At 38.3% G+C, this 17,055-nt stretch overlaps 1 protein-coding gene across 3 annotated transcripts in view; it reads left to right on the forward strand.

Annotated features, from left to right (window-relative positions):
* The window catches only part of GLT1D1 (glycosyltransferase 1 domain containing 1), a 50,062-nt gene that overhangs the window by 12,800 nt on the left and 20,207 nt on the right, over nt 1–17,055 (forward strand). For all 3 annotated transcript variants that reach the window (XM_064675203.1, XM_064675204.1, XM_064675202.1), the window contains exons 4-7: nt 3,074–3,125; nt 6,471–6,507; nt 7,548–7,604; nt 16,219–16,314. In XM_064675203.1, the coding sequence (XP_064531273.1) occupies nt 3,074–3,125; nt 6,471–6,507; nt 7,548–7,604; nt 16,219–16,314 (242 nt within the window). The remainder of the gene's footprint in view (nt 1–3,073; nt 3,126–6,470; nt 6,508–7,547; nt 7,605–16,218; nt 16,315–17,055) is intronic.

Here is a 17,055-nt window from a genome sequence, read left to right on the forward strand (position 1 = left end):
GTCTAAAAACTAAAAAGGCTTTCAAGCATTTGTCATTGTTTCAACATCCCCAGAAAAGAAGTTTCCTTCTGCTTGATCCAGAGGTCTGTTGACTTCAGCAGTGTTTGATCGTGTCCATGGTGGGCGAGTAAGCCCTTTTCTTCTTGGAAACTAAAGCATTTAATGTATGTAAAGCTTCCTTCAATAGTTAAGTGTTATTAAGATACAGGTTGAGGTTGTCACTGCATGTGTAGCCAGAGCAGTAGCTCACTGATGGCAGAGGTGACTCTGCTGCTCCCTGTCTTCCTCTCCTCCTCCTTTCTCTTGCTTGTGGCTGTGTGATCCACTCTTCCCTGTGCCAGGACTGGGCTGCTTTCTGAGCAGGTTTAGCTCACTGGATGACATCAAATTGGCTTTTTGTTTCCTGGATTATTTTTCCACCCTTTTAATAAGAAAAGTCACCTTGTGGAAGGATGCGAGAAGGGCGTCTGTTTGATGGCACTTGAGTTGCACAAGGTGAGATAAAATTGAAGCCTCTGGATGTCTTATCATACCCAGTGGTACTGCTGGCACACTTTCCCAAAGAGAGGTTGAATACCTGGCTGAACAGATGAGGATACTCCCCGTTTATTCAGCACAGCACTCGAGCTAACACAGAGAGCTGCAGCAGCTGAGTTGCAGGGGGGATTTGGGTTCAGGCAGAACCTGCAGCAGGCTTTCATCTCCTCATTTTATCTTTGCTAATACCACTCTATGTTCTGGCTGTTATTAGCTCACTTAACACTGGCATGGATGTGCTGTTCTGTCTGTAGTGCCCTATAAAATGTGGTAAGTAAACAGGCTTTAAAGACAGCACTTAATCACACTCATGGAAAAATCATTAGGGCATGTTCTTACTTAGTGTGACTTGCAGTTGAAAGCAACTTAAGGTCCTGTTCAAGAGAAATTTATATACTTGTTTACTTTTGTTATCAGTCAATCAGAAGTTATTCTTTAAACAGGTCTGAAGGAACAAACATATCTAATGTGTCAACTAAATTTCAGCACTGCACAAAATGAAAAATGTATAAAACCAGAGTCTCTGAGCATGTCCATTTGATCCAGTTCTGTATTTAAAATATTGTCTGTCACAAATACAGCTAAAACAGCTTATGGAAAACCTGTGCTTTACTGAAGGTTTTTTAATGATAATTAAGTTAGGAACCTGCAGTATGCTAATATCTTGGATTTCCTATGATGTTTCAAAATGTATTACTGCATCGTTATGCAGTTTACAATATTTTCTCTGCTATAGAAAAAGTAATTCAGTTTTCTAGAAGTTATTCTGAATGTGTCTCTTCTCCAGTCTCATCACTGGTATTATTCATTGCATAGTTATTAAAAGAAACATTGATTTTTTTCTTTCTTTATTGATTGCAGGGTTCTAAGCAGAAAGTATCATGAATTGTAGATTACTTGTCCAGTACAATATACCACCACATTCCATAAAACAAAGTATTGAACACTGTCTAGCTTTATGAGTGTTTCATTTTTAATCAAATTCCTCTAAATGGTGGTTGTACTCCTCTAGGGTATTTTTTTCTATTGAACAGTGTTTTGTAGACTTAGGAGAAACATCTTTTTATGCTTGTTAATGTGATGTATTGAAAGAATAATTGCAAAATCTGGGAAGGGAGCACGTGCAACTTGACAAAACAAGCATTTGCAAAGGCCTTAATAACCTTAAAGCTGTCAAGTTGTATATGAGAAATTCATTGTAGTATCATAAAGCAGATACTGCAAAAAAAAAGTATGGGAAGAAGGTTTGTTTTGACAAACAAAAGTAGGAGTTATAGTTCAGCATTTATGTGACTTCTAATGAATGACTGTGATTTCATGTCCTCAGATTATAATATAACATCTCCAATGGAAAAGCACTGTTCTGGTTGGGACTTTGTGTTGGGCTTTATTTCTAACCATTGAGGTGTTGGCTCAGGACAGAAACATTCATAAATTACATGAAAAAGAAACGCTGAGTCATAAGTTCAATATGTGATGACCTCTGTTTTATATTCAACATCTATACAAGTAATTAAAAACAGGAATTTTGCTAACCAGACACACAGTTTCTCATATGAAGGAGGCATTCAAACATTCTGTCCCACAGGACTGATAATCTTCAGAAATGGCCCCATTTGTGGGTCCAGTCAACACTAAAGTTCCATTTAAGAACATTCAAAGCATGTGTTTATGGTTCATTGCAACTTAAAAGCTACATTAAAGCCCAGCATGATCTTAAGATCTCTTCTGAAGAGGGATTCTTTATTGACTCTGACTCCATTAAAATATCTCCTTTGACTTCTTGGCATTACAACAGGGTCCCAGTAATAACTGGGATAACTTGTTTATCTGGTATGCTTAGAAATCAGCCTTCTGTTGGCTGTAATGAGACACCTAATAATGAAAAGTGTTCCCATCAATGCTGCTCTTAAATGGTCTCTGACATAACTGCTCTGTTATGTGGAATGAGAGCCCACTGCACACATTTCTCAAAGACACCTAAGTTTGTTACTCATTGACAGCTTTGACTACTCAGAAATAAGGAGAGAACATTGGGGAAGGGTTTAAAAAAATCCCTCTGCTCATTTGAATTAAACTCAGCTGCAGTGAGTTGGCCCTGGGTATTGTCCAACAACAGTTTGAAACAAGCTGCAGTTTGGCTCCCTCCTTATTTCGTGTTGTGGTTGAAGAGGGTTCCTGCACCTGCAGTGATGTAGGAACAGGAAATGCCAACTTCCTTCTGCAGCTCTATGCTCCATATATTAAACTAGATAATCTGGGAGATGTCCCCATTATTTGGGTTTTCTCTTACTTTGAGAAAACCTCACTTTACCTTCCCAAGAGCTCTGAGTTGTTAAACCTGAAGAGCCATTTGTTTAACCACTATTTTCTGCTGAAACAAATTCAAAGCCTGCTTTCTGTCTTTCCATCTATGATAATGTTTGTAAGCCTCTGATCTTTGTTCTTATAAAGATTTTTTTCTGAAGTACTTTTCTGTTTTTCTGTTTAAACACTCTAAGCAGATGATCCCAACTATTTTTTTCCATTTAACTAGGTTTGCAGTGGCTTTCACAGTGGAAATGAAGGAACTGGCAGCAGCAGAGTGGGTATGTTTACATGATGATGGTAATGCTCAGAGTATTAGCAGCTATGTATTCTCCTAAAATGTTTTCTAAATAATGCTAAAGAATTGCAGTAATCTTCATATTTGCTATTCCTGTTTTTCCTTTCAGAGAAAGCATTTCATATTTATGTGCTTCGACAGGTCAAACAGATCTGGCATTTAAAAGCTGTTTATTATTTGAAAAGAGTATAGAGCATTTTAGCAAGTGCTTCTCTGTAACATTTGGAACTAATCATTACTGTTGTTATTGAGTTTCTCCTGATGCCATATTGTTTCTTTTGGCATCATTTAATAAACTTTCTGTTGCCAAAATTCCTCTAGATGGCATTAGTTATAATATAGAATTTTGAAGAATAATTTGAAAATACTTGTTTTGTCAACCCTGGAAACAGAATGAACTTCTTCAGGTGGGTGAACTGCAGGGGTGAATTTGAAGCTATGTTTTAGTAGGTCCCATCAGTGCATCTGCTGCACTGCAAGTCCTCTTCAGACATTCAGTGTGATTATTTTTAGTATCTGATGCTCTTGTTTGAAAACAGATGGTCAACATTTCCACCTTTACCTGGTTAAGTTGATGGCAGGCTGCCAGTGGAGAAAATTGAGACAAATCCTTGAAGAAGTAGAAACTTAGTGCTTGGTATCCCTTCAGTTCTAATTTGCATCATAATATAATCATTAATGCACCTTTGCCTACAAAATAATCACTTAGGGTGGAGCTTGCACAGCACAACAATTGAATATATAATACTGTGTTTCAGCATTAATTGATTTTTAAAATCTATCTGCATTAAAAGGATACATGAGCAGACATAGGGTTTGGTATTTTATATTACGAATATAACTTGATTTTAATAGTTACTCCAATGAACTTCATGATGGGTAAATGTGGAAGGGCACAGCTTCTGTCATAGATCTTAAGCAAGAAAAGGACAAAAGTAACAGGGTGTAAGGAGGAGAAACAAAACTGAAGTTTGAAATCCTTTCAAAATCAGCACCTCAGATGTTTCTAGCACCAAACTTTGATTTTACCCAAACACCCTTGTGCTCTGGGCCTGTGAGATTCATTCAGTGTTTTGGAGGTCTGAGGCAGACAAGGACTTGGAGGCAAGTCTATCAAGTCCTAAACTGAAATTCCACCTGCTGACCTGTATCTTAAATGCTGGGAGTTGGAGTTTCTGTTCCAGCTGCATCTTCATGTAAAGGGTGAGAGCAAAGGCCACATGTTTCCTTTCAAGCAGTGAAGAATAGGAATACATTTTTCCATACCTAGGTCATGGAATATTAACACTTTTTCCATATTAACTCCCACTAATGTGAACTGCATTATTCCTCTAATGTGTGCCTTGCTAGTTAAGAGAGTCAATTAAGAATTTTAATTACAAACATGTAAGCAGTTGCACTGTGCTCAAGGGCTGTATCTGCCACCAAATTCTTTTCTGTTACATTGGATGAATTACCTTTAATTATGAAGTACAGCATTCGTAATAATCTCTACTCCAGGTGAGTCTGAGATACTGTAAAAGATCTTATGCTTATGGTCAGTGTTTTATTTCAACAGCATAAAACTGGTGCATGAGAATTACCTAAGCCAGTTTTAGTAGTGCCCAATTTCATTTTCCATCCTCCTGAAGCCCATTTAAAACGAAGAACATAACAGAAAATTGATCTATAAAGTGTGACTGCATCTCTACGCCCTGGTACCCAGCATTCCTGCTATTTTCTTCCTGATCATCCAAGCCCTGGCAGGGTTATATTTACTCACCATAAGCCATTTGGGGTCCAGCAGAGCATGAAACAAGACGCTTAACTTAAACTTATTTTTGAAACTTAGTGGTTTTAAGGAACTAAAGGCCTGCCTTCACCCCCCTGAGTGTGAGGCAGAGCTGTGCAGTGTGCCAGCAGTGGGGGCAAGGCTGGCTCCAGCTGCCCTCTGCTCTTCCCACCTTCCATTTTGCTGTGTCCAAGTGCTGAATTTCAGCTCTCCCACTGCAAATTTAAATTCTAAAGTTGCCCTCCTGCTTGCAGTGCCCTCTCCTTTGTTTGCAAGGGGTTTCTTTTTATGACTGGAAGATCCAGTATAATTTAAAATGTTACTTATTCATAAAGGAGGGAAGGTCTAATGTTAAGTAATAATTACAATTATGTAATAATGTATTAAACTCTTTTTATTATTTTTAAATCCTTTGAACACAAAAGCTAACATAGATTCTGACAGATGAAGTCCATAGAACATCCTCAATCCACTGTAGCATGAAGTGTTGTTTTTCCCCCCCATTTCATTTTCATGTGTATTTTTCATGTAGTTTTTGTGACAAAGTTCACTCTGATTCTCAGAAACCACCTCCTTCCCATCTGTGAGCCTCTTGCTGGTCACTATTCACTTTTTTAATGATCTCTTTTCTTTCAATTCCTTTTTCCAGTTCATTTCCAGTAACTGTTATGTCTGGGCAGGGACTGAAGGGGAGTCTCACAGGAGTGACAGGGGAAAACCAAAATGTTTGCAAGTTAAAAAAAATTGCTTCTGTGGCTTCCTATTTTCTGAGCTGACTGATCCAGGAGTTGGTTGCTTAGCAGTTTGTTTCTGAATTAATTCTGTTTTCATTAAAAAAATACATTCCACGAATCCACAGTTGGAGTTATAGAAAGATATTAAAATATGAAATTGCTTCTTTAATCACCTAAATTAAATAACTAGCAGAGTAACACTTCAGGAGTGACTTTGGAAGTGCAGTAATTACCTCTTTTACTATAGCTATTTTAAAGTAATTTATTTTGCAATTTCTGTTTGTGAATGTTCTGCAATAACTACTAGTTGCCAGTTTTCCTGTATAGGCAAGTCTACATATATTTGACAGCAGTCTCTGAAACTGATAGCTTTAAAAATTTTATTGTGGATAAATGAAGGCTGTGTTTTCAAAACCAGTCTTTCAAGACTGATATTTTTTGAGGGGAACCAGGGCTGTTTTTCAACTAGTTGAAAATGGTTTTATTCTGTATTTCAATTTTCTATGCAATAAGCAGGATAAGGATCATAAGAAAGGATACAGAGATAAACTAAAAATATATATTTGTACTAACTTGGTCCTTGTGTTAATTGCAAAATTGATTCATTGACTCTGTAAATGTTCATAGTAAATATAAGTTACATTGCTTGACTTAGCTTTTGGTTTTACATAAATGTATCTTCCTAATAGTCTGTTTTGAGTTTTGGTAGTCAAAAGAAAATCACACTGACATGTATTTGTTATACTAGTTGGGTTTTTTGAAGTTTGAACAGATATTTTATGTTGAACTGTGAAAGTTACTTTTCTTCTCCTTCTCTTTAAAGCCAGAGGCGAGGAAGAAAATATATGTCCAAACTCAAGGTGAGAGTTTTGAAATGCTGAGTAAGGCATTCAGTGGATTTGAATCGTGTTTAGTACCTGTATGTTTATGTGTCTGCCTTCTTTGCCCCAGAAATATTTTGCTGAAGTGGGTGTGGGGTTTGAAGTCCTGACTCCTCTGGAGTTGAGCTTTTTGCCATTGATATTGAGGCAGTATTTGGGGCTCAGCCTAAATTTTCAACTCAGTGCTTTTCAAAAAGCTTTCCCAGATGCTTTACAGCAGGAATTGAAAGATTAGGTGACACCTAAGGTAACAATGAGCTATTTCCAAAGTCTACAGGAGTTTTTATGCTGAATAATTATTCTCTGAAACTCCAGATTCCTTTAAATGCTTTGAGTTTCCCACATAATGACACCCAACAAATGTCTAATCCAAAGTGTATTAATTCAGTGATTAGTCTAGGGAACACTCAGCTCAGTATTTTAGGTGTGATTACTTAAGCTGCAGCTTCTAATTTTATTTATCTAAAAATAACTCTCTGTGGATTCCAAAATTCGTTCCATTTTGCATATTTCACTTTCAAAGAAAAGAAAATTCTTTTCAAAACTCTAATGTTGAAATAATTCATTGTGAAGCCTGTTTAGCCCATGTTTAGTCTGTATTTAAACCTCCTGTGAGGTAATAATTAACCTAGAGATGAAATCTTTTATGTTAAGGACTTTGGGTCTCAGCCTGCCCTGTGTCTGTTTGGGAATAATGTGCTCCCTCTGATGATGTTGTCTCATATGTAGATTTTAAAAGGCCAAATTTAGCATGGTTGGGTTGCTAAAGAAGTTCATGTACTGTGTGATTGTGCAAAAATTCCAGCTGAATTTCAGTCTGATGCCCATGGAAGGATTGTACAGGCAACCTGACGTGGTTGGGATGAGAAAAGCTCGGGATGGGAACAGCTGTGTATGGAATTCACAAGTGTGCTTGACAGAAATACTGTTTTCTTAGACCTGAAGGCTTCAAGAACCACAGTTCAGCCACCCAGGGGTCATCAAATATATGACTTGTCTTTTTTTTTTTTTTAACACAGGAATTAAGACAACCCCCAGTGAAACATTTGACTGGTACAGATTTCTAGAACGTGCAGGTAAAATTAACTTTTTTCCTGTGTCCACTGTATTTATTCTTAGTAGGTGTCAAGGATGACAGAAACTTAGAATGTAAAGTTTAACTAATTATGTAATAAGATGGACTTAATCATATGAAAAATGGCAGAATGTCAATCAGGATTAATCTGGTCAGTAAACTGCCCAGACTGCCTCCAAATTTCTGGTCTGGCCAGGGTTAAACTGCACCAAAAATGGTCACAACAAATGGGTCAGTGTCCCTTAAAGGTTAACTTAAACCAAAGCATCAATACCTGAGCATGAGGTGCTTTATCTGTGGGATAGAAACTGGGGATGCAGAAGAGCAGATGAGGTGACAAACTGCTGAAGAAGGGCTGTGTTGATGTTTTATAATTTGGTCTTGGTCTAGAGCCTGTCTCTGTTCTCACCAAAGTAATGGTGTGTAAGGCACACGTCCTGATTTAAACCACCTGATCTGGGCAATTCTTTAATTGCTTCAGCTGCCTTTCCCCCCAAAGAATAATTTATAGGCATTTTCCTGTGGTAAAAATGTTCCAATATTATATTCATCAATCTGATCTCTGATAGTGCAGCTGTTCCCTCTGTTACAAATGAATCCTCACCAGTCAATGGCATTATCACACCAGTAACTGGGTGCCATTAGTCAAAGCCAGTGTCAATTTTAAATTGAGCAGTGTGAGGGTATTTTGTTCTCAGTAAATCACAGCACACAAACACAGTGCCACTAAGATTAATAATTTTCTGAAGTGAAATGATTTGTCACTTTCTAGCTCAGCCTTAGTGTTGATTTGATCTCTTGTCAACCATTTTATGATTAAATGAGCAGTCAACAGATTGAGGAGGGGGAAGCTCCCCCTAAAGTGAATTTCTAATATATTAGAGACAGTTTTTTGCCTAATGTGTACTAATGCAAAAGTGCAAAATAATTCATAAAGTACATGAAAAGCAAACTAAAATGTGACTCTAACATCTGTGCCTCTTAAATAATAACTTGAAAACTGGCATCAGATTATTCAGTATTGGTTTTATGGACTGTTTCATCTCATTTATCTTCTCAGCCTTGTCTCTGTGTCCATCTCTGGTGACAGCCTCCACTTTCCACTTCTTTTAATATTGCACATGGAAGCAGGTTTTTTTTTGGCTGTACCTTTGCACTTTCCATGGACTAATTAGGATTTCCCACTGAATTGCTTTTCTGGGGATTTGCAGTTTCAAAGTGTTTAAAATTCTACTAAACTTGGAGCAATCAGTAGAAAACTATCAAAAATAGAAGGCAGTTTTTCTCAGAAGAATGTGATGTTGATTGTGTGGGCTTGCACAATGAAGTGCATTTGAGAACATCCCGAGCTTTTATGCAGATAAAACTGTCCAATCTCGTTCAGCTCATGGCATTTATGATCTCTTTTTTAAGACTTTTTTCATGAAGTTCTATTCCATACCTGAAGGCACTTGATGATTTTTGGGGGGGGAGATATTTCTCCTGATAACTCTTGCCTGTATCTTTAGCAGTATCCTCCAAGATCTGTCAAATTCAGGATTCCCAGGCCTGAATGTAAAGAAAGAGCACATGCCCTACAGTGGAAATTATAATCCATTTGAAGCATCACTGTTAAACATCTTTGGTGTTCAGGCCATACATTGTCAAGGTACTCCTTAAAATGGAACAGGCTCTTCAGAATCCCTTGAGGCTTTCTTCCATAGGACACACTTCTTATGAATATTCTTTGTACTGATTCTTTTTCAGTCATAGGAAACATATGCTCGTGTTAAATATAACACCAGGACATAAACAGTCTCTTTAAATCAGTGGGAAAAAGAATTTAATGGTAGATTTAAGTGAGTGGCAGAATGGGACACTTCCAGCCCCCAAATGTGACTGGTACTGAACCAAAATCTGAGGAATCCCAGATTTTTGTACATTCCCTTTGATAGTTTGTGTATAGCATAAAGAGCAGTTGCCTCACATAAATGGAAATGGTGCTGTTGGAAGGGTTTTTTTCACATTATTACAGGTGCAGAACAATCTCAGTACAAAAATCATAGGATTAGTATTTTTTTCATAATCTCAGCAGTAGAGCTGCAGAGGTGATGCTGGTGTTGTGTTAGTTTCTATCTGTTAGCTGCAGTATTTTCAGTGGCTGGTTACTAACATTTATTGGCTAAACCTACAAAAAATAAAGGCTTTTAAATTTAATTGACACTCTGGTTAGTGGTCAGTGTCACAGCTTATGTCGAGGAGAGACTGCAAGCAGCAGTAGTCAAACCAAAAAGCTGCACCAAGTGCAGACTTCAACACAGACTTCAAGAAAACAACATTTTCAGTATAGTTAGTACCTCAGGCTATTTAAGGAAGTATTACTGCCTGTGTCAGTCTGGAGATCAGATCAGATGATCAAAATATTTTTCTCTGACCTTACAATAGAGGAGTCTCTATGCAGCATAATCAGGTTGATGGCAATTTTAGAAGCCTATCTATAGACTTGAGAGAGCCAGTGAAATTTCTGGCTTTTGCTGTAAATTGATTGACAGAAAATGACAGGAGAGTCTAAGAAAATGTGAAACCTGAGGCTGATCTTCTCTAACAGCTCAGCTCAAGGATGGAGCAGAGCTGCCTGAGATCAGAGACAGGCTTGATGGCATCATCCTGGGATGAAAAGCTCCTTTTGATTTCAGTGGAATGTGACTGAAGCTTGGAAGATGTAGACCCTGATAAACACTTAGGCATCATATGATTAGAAGATGTGGATAACTAAGAATTCCAAACTAATGAACTGAGAAAGCCCATTTACCCAACAGATAAAGCTGGTTTCATGGAAGGTGACATAGAATCATGGAATCACAAGCTGATTGCAGCATCAAATACAATATGCAACATGCTCTTGTAGTTTGATTTTTCTGCTCTCTTGTAATTTCTGTTTCATAGCACAGCTATTTTCAGAGCTGGAAAAGTTTACATAACCTGCCATGACCAGACAGAGGCATTATATTTTCCTAAAGCTGTGCTGGAAAGAAAGACCCACATAAGAAAAAGTACATAGTAAAAGTTTGTGCAGATATGTAGCTGACCATAGTAAAAAATTATATGATAGCAACCATGAACTGGGTTCCCTAACTGATCTGAACCATAGGGCCTTTTTGTTGTCTGATCTGTTAGAAATAATGAGAAACGGGAAAAAAAGGATTGATTTGAGAATTTTGCAGTCTAATTTTTCTGGGTTGGTAGCTTGCCCCTGGAAGTTTATAGGTTCATTTAATTTCTCCTGTCTTCACAAACATATCAGCAACTCTAGCAATTATTCACTATTGACTGTGAATAGCAGTGTAAACACTTCAGATAAAGTTATTGCCTCCGCTTCCCCTTAGTTTCTGAGAAACAAATTGCTTTGTAAAATAAAAGCTCACCTTCATGACAGGGTAATAAATGTTTGAGATCTGCAGGTGGTAAAGTATGTTGCTGAAATAAGGACTAATTGGGCTAATAATTGTCAAACCTCTGTGCCATCAGTGGCTTCAATTAAACTTCAGAGTCAATATAAAGCAAGGGAGCCTGTCAAAACTGTACTGCAGTGGGACAGCACCATGTCAAACAATCTGGAAAACTTGGCTTGGTTCTAATATTTGACTCATGAAAGAGATACAAAATCAAACTCTTGGTGCCAAGAGACTAAAAGAGCTAATACATGGTATTTCTGCTGTGTGTAGGGAGATGAACTTCAGAAAAAGCTATCAATGGAAAGATTTAGAGTATCAAAGATTCATGCCAGAGTTGGACAAGTTTATCCGTGTTTCAAACTCAAGAAAATAAAATCACCATCTTAGAGACTGAAATCTCAGCAATAAACCTGTGGATTTCCTTTTCTAGGAGATCAGTCAATACTTTCAGATGCTCAGGAGGTGGATAAATGAAATATTTTCAAGAGGAGTAAGAGACCTGCTGGGGTTCAAAGTGAACAGACAGCAAAATGAGAAGGGGGGTTTACCCTCACCATCTCATCATGGCTTAGATTTTGTTTCTGACCAAAACCAAAAATGGATGACTAAGCCCAAATAATATGGACTTGATGTTGCTCTCTGAAGGTCTGTAGAACACAACAGTGGACTTGAAATCAGGGGTTGGAAAATTAATTTTTAAATCTGCTTCTTTACCTCTCAGCAAGCTAATGCTTGATATTACTCATTCACTTAGAGGCCTGCAGCTTTCAGTAAGATTAAAGATTTGCAGGAAGACATTTATTTTTATTGTACATCTGTGACTACTACATTTTTTTCCCGATGGGACCTAAAGGGATGGAGTTAAATGAATCTACTCTTGCAAAATCTGTTTAGATAACACTTGTACTTATTCTTGCCTTTCTTAGGAAAACAGTGTTCTTACTAATGCTTCAGAAATTATTTAGGCTTTTGTGTTAGCTGTCTGTGTTCATGTTTTGCTATCCTGGCATCTAAGTGCAAGTGTTTAAGATGGCCAAAGTGTAAACTATCATAGAGTGTTATAATTCTCTTCTCCCAAGTAACAAGCGATAGGACAAGAGGAAATGGCCTCAAGTTGTGCCAGGGGAGGTTTAGGTTGGATACAAGGAAAAACTTCTTCACCAAAAGGGCTGTCAAGCCCTGAAACAGGCTGCCCAGGGCAGTGATGGAGTGACCATCCCTGGAGGTATTTAAAAGATGTGTAGATGTGGCTCTTGGGGACAGGGTTTGGTGGTGGGCTTGGCAGTGCTGGGTTAATGGTTGGACTCAGTGGTCTTAGAGGGCTTTTCCAACCTAAATGATTCCATGATTCTGTGTAAAATAGTTGCTATGACAAACAGTTGCATTATGAAAATGTTTTCCTGTTTTCCACTTTTGATGTACTCCGTTCTCTCACTCTGTCTTGCATCAGAACAGCTTCCCAAGAGTTAAACCCAGTCTCATTGCTATATGTCAAGCAATTATTAAACCTGCTTGCAGGTGAATGGGTAAGTCTGGATGGATAAGTCTAGATTTGACAAACTTTCTCTAGGCCACACTATGACTCAGAATCAGTGTCAGCAGGAGAACATGAATCCCGAGCATTAATCACATTTCATCTGCCAGCCAATATATTTTGTGCGCTGTCAACAAACCCACTGGCACAGCAGTTGGACACCCTTTGGTCATGCAATTGCACTTGGAAATTTTCAGAGCCAGGGCTGGGTTGCTGTGTTTCAATTTTGAGCAGCAGGACACCACCTCTGGCCCCCCATGGGGCAGGAGCTGCCTGACCGTGGGAGCTCACGTCGATCGCTGTCGTTTCGTCTCCCGCGGTTCCTTTGGGCCATCCCTGTGGTCCTGTGGGACAAACTGGGACAGCACAGGAGAGGAATGGGGCTGCACACTCCTATCAATCACTGTCCTTTTTTGACCTCTCACATCTTGCTAAACTGGTGACCTGCTAAGCAGGCTCAAGGCTTGCTGTGGCTGGTTTTTAGAGCTGAAGCCGACGTAAAAAATCAGACCGCAGACAAACACTGACAACACGTTTAAAGGAGCATCTCCTACTGACTTTAAACAGCTATTTTTGACACTGACAGAGATGTTGATTAGGGTGGCAGGGTTTTACTTGCACTTAGTGTAGAGTGATTCTGAAGGGTGGCTGGAAAACATCTACCATGCAGTCTTTTTACCTTTTTTTCTTTCTTTTTTTTAAATCAGGGATTATGCAGAAATCTTTCCATTTTGTGTTTCTTTGTTAAGCAAACAGAAAGGTACATGAGGGAAGAGATAATGAAACACAGTGTGCTGTTGGAAATCTTGGCTTTTGTATCACTAACAGAAACAGGGAGAAACAGACACAAAGATCTGTTTGTATTTTGGGTGTTCGCCTGTCAGTCAAACAAGGCAGTGACACGGTGGATGTATCAGAAGAGCACATCAGTAGATTGTGCCATATTGATGTGCTTCCATGTCAGAATCACACAGGGTGGTAGTATCTTGTTCCAGATTAAGCAGCAAAAGGCAGAATGATAGCAAAAAGTCACGTACTGAAAGGCTTGTCCAAGCTCAAGGAAGAAATAAAAATGTCTTGTTTCAAAAACCAGTTTTCACCCAGCTGATGGCTATAGCTGGTAAAGGCACCTATTGCACTTCTCTTCATATGTTCCCCTGTTCAGTGTTTTTGAGAGGACCAAAGTGTACTGAAGTGATTTCAGACTTGTACAAATGGCTGTTTGTTGGTTTTTTTTCCCAGAGTTGGGAGCAAGGCTTGAGAAAGCCACAGGTGGGAAAAAACACTGATGCGGGGGCAGCTTGATGTGAGAATTTAACCAGAAAGTGAACAAGTTACACAAGCGCTGCTGAGGTTTGATCTTAAGTAGGCAGAGAATGAGCAAACTCCCAGCACTGTAAGCAGGTGATGCAGCCTTCTCAGGGATGGTTTATGTGCTTTGAGTGGACTGAGTGGGGAAAGTCTGCCTGCAAAAATGAATTAGGTGATGGCTAAGACCTGCAGCAGACAATGAAATAAAACTACAGCAGGTTCTCACTTCTCTACATCGAATGGCAGAGGCAAATCCTTTTTGACTAGCCCTTTTATGACAATTTTTAGAAATGCCTTGTAGGATCCAGTCTGGAGTCCAGTGTACCCAAGAGATGCTATTTCAGAGAAAAGTGCATAACGTTTCCTGATAGACAAGTAAGGCTTGTAAAATTGCATCATGAAGGGGATACTCTGCTGTGAGAGTCATGAATGTCTTTTCAAAATAATAGAGGTCAACTCTTGCATTAATAAATATTATTTTAGGTAATATCACACGTGAAATTAGACTGTTATTGATGAGGAGTACCTTTGAATGGCACAGGAATGGAATGGAAAAATCTGAATGCCTGTGGGACCAGTGTCCTGTTTCTCTTTGGGGTGAAGGTTTTCATACAGGGGCAGAATGGCAGTCAGGACTGCACAGAACTGGTCTATTAGGGCTTTAAACCCTTATCTCATAAAATTAAAAGGCTGAAAGCTTTAAGACAGAAACAAAGAGATGTTAAGAGATAAAAAGGAGAAGTTATTTGGAGAGTAAAATAATCCCGCAGTCTCTATGTGACAACAGGAAGATCTGATTTCTCGCTCCTGTCTGACTGAGCTTCCAGCATTAGCTTTAAGTTTTATTCCTAAATAACCAGAGTTCAACACCAGCAGATGGGAGTTCATAATTTAAAGTGAAGATTTTTGCCTTATGGATAGTTAAAATGCAGTCTGAATTTTGCTAACACTTTTTAGTAATTTGTTTTGTGTGAGTTTATGTCATAAATTGAAACCACTGCTGCATGTCTTAAAACCAAACAGTATTAATGGCCCATTGCACCAGAAGAATGGCTTTTTCAATCCAAATGTTTGTGTATTATAAATTACAAATTATTTCTTGGTCCAATAACCTGTAAAATGTTATTTACTATGTCTGCTGCAGACACTTCTGACAATTCAAGTTATTTAAGTTGAATGAAGCAGACTCAGTAATGAACAGGACTGTGACAGGGAGAATTTAAACGTTCCTAAACTGGATTTTAAATTTAAAAGCAGTAGCTTTCTGACCATGCAAACAGAGCCTTGATGTCCCACAAACTGCCTGCTGCTGAAGAGCAGCAGTTTGATGCTCCTTGAAGAACTGCCTGTGTTGGGTAACACAAGTCTCCCATCCTTGCCACGAGCTCAGTGAGTAGGTGAACTGAAGGGCAGCAAACTGATTTGTTCAGTACAATAAATCAAATATGAACATTTCAGCCCCTCTAGTGTTCATTAAATTATGTCGTGGTCATTTCTGTTCATTCAGCAATTTTTGAATTATGTTGTTTTATCATAAACACATTTTACCAAAGTTCATCACATAGTGACCCTTCTCCAGAAGTAGCTTCTAAATTAATTGTGCTGTCATAGAGCCAGTGGCAACTGCAATGTCATACATCAGATCTTCTTTTTCTAATATAGCCTGCACAATTATTTTGTGAGTTGTTGCTGTGTATTTGCAAGGGAGATTTTTCAATGTTAAAAGCTCCCGTGTTGAGGGTTTTTTTTCCCCCCCAAGTCATCTTTTCATTTTTGTCTTAGCAATTAGTTAAAAATAAATGCTTTGCAATAATTTAACTTCTAGTTAACTATTCTGTAGCAGTGCTGACATATTGGGGATGGAGAACTATGGGACATTTCCTGATCCTTAACAGCAAAAAGTGCAGGATCCAGAGCTCTAAGCCCTGCAGCCATTGATTACCTCAGCCTCACAATCTCTTTGAAATAGGAGGTGAGTTATTGTATGGATGCACATTTATTTTACTTATGGGTAGAAATAGTGAGAAACACAAAGAGTTGTTTAGTTGCCAGGTCAGTCAAAGCTGGGATCTGGTGTCCAGGAATACCAGCCAGCAGATTTTTCTCCAAGTTCTGCACATTCCTTGCCTCTGGAAATAAACTCCCTATAAGATTATGTTCTCCATTGGGATGATCTGAGGACTGATGCAAGAGCAAGAACCAGAGGGAACAATAATGGCAATTTTTCAGAATCCACCCCATTTCTGCTCATTCCCTGTTATGTGCTCATTCATGGAACAGTTTGGAGTGTTCAGCTTTTTTATCTGCATTCAGACTTTTAAAATTATTTGTTGCAGACATTCCTGCAGATACAGACCGTTTACATCTGTTTCTTTTGGTATGTGGGCTTCGAAGAGTAAAAGACCCTCTCTATTTAGTAGAAGTTTTTTCTGGTAAGTGCTGGTATTTGAATACCCAGTTTTGTTCTGTCGCTGCGTTCAGACGCATTTCTTTTATGTTTGTAAGTTTGAGCTGGTTTATTCATTGCAGAAAACTTCATGATATATTTACATTTGAAAAAAAAGAAGAAATTCTTACGTAACCATTGATCTGTTCAACACATTATTTCTGTGCTGCTGTCTTTTGCATCCTGCTGGGAATAACAGAGCATTGAAATCAAAGCAATATCTGGTGGTTTTGTTTGCTGAGAAAACTGTTTTGCTGTTACGTGCAATATTGATGGGAGACAAAAGAAAAGATCACCTGCTTCAAAATAACTTTTTTTATCTTGCTGTCCTGTGGCTCTTACATTGATTTGCATGTGTGCTAATTAATGTTATTGAAGTTGCAAACAAATTGTACCACCCATTGTTCTGGCTCATCACTGTAAACTGGGCTGAATTTTTCTCAGACTCACATAAGGGAAAGTTTTACCAGGTTCTGTTTGTGTCTGTAACAGTTCAAGTGTTCCAAGTTGGAAATTTAACCTGCATTATTCAACTTACTTTTATAAACCTTTAAAATCTTGTGATGCTGAGTAACTAATGTAGTTTATTCAAGTAATTGGCACTGAAAGGGCAGCAGATTTCTCTTGTTCATATATAATTGAGTAGTCATTGTGATGGTTGCAGTTACTTCCACTTGTTCCTTTACACAGGAAAAAATTCAAATAAGTTTGGCTTAGTGGCCAGAAT

The sequence above is a fragment of the Pseudopipra pipra genome, chromosome 18 (genome assembly GCF_036250125.1).
Source record: "Pseudopipra pipra isolate bDixPip1 chromosome 18, bDixPip1.hap1, whole genome shotgun sequence".
NCBI lineage: Eukaryota > Metazoa > Chordata > Aves > Passeriformes > Pipridae > Pseudopipra > Pseudopipra pipra.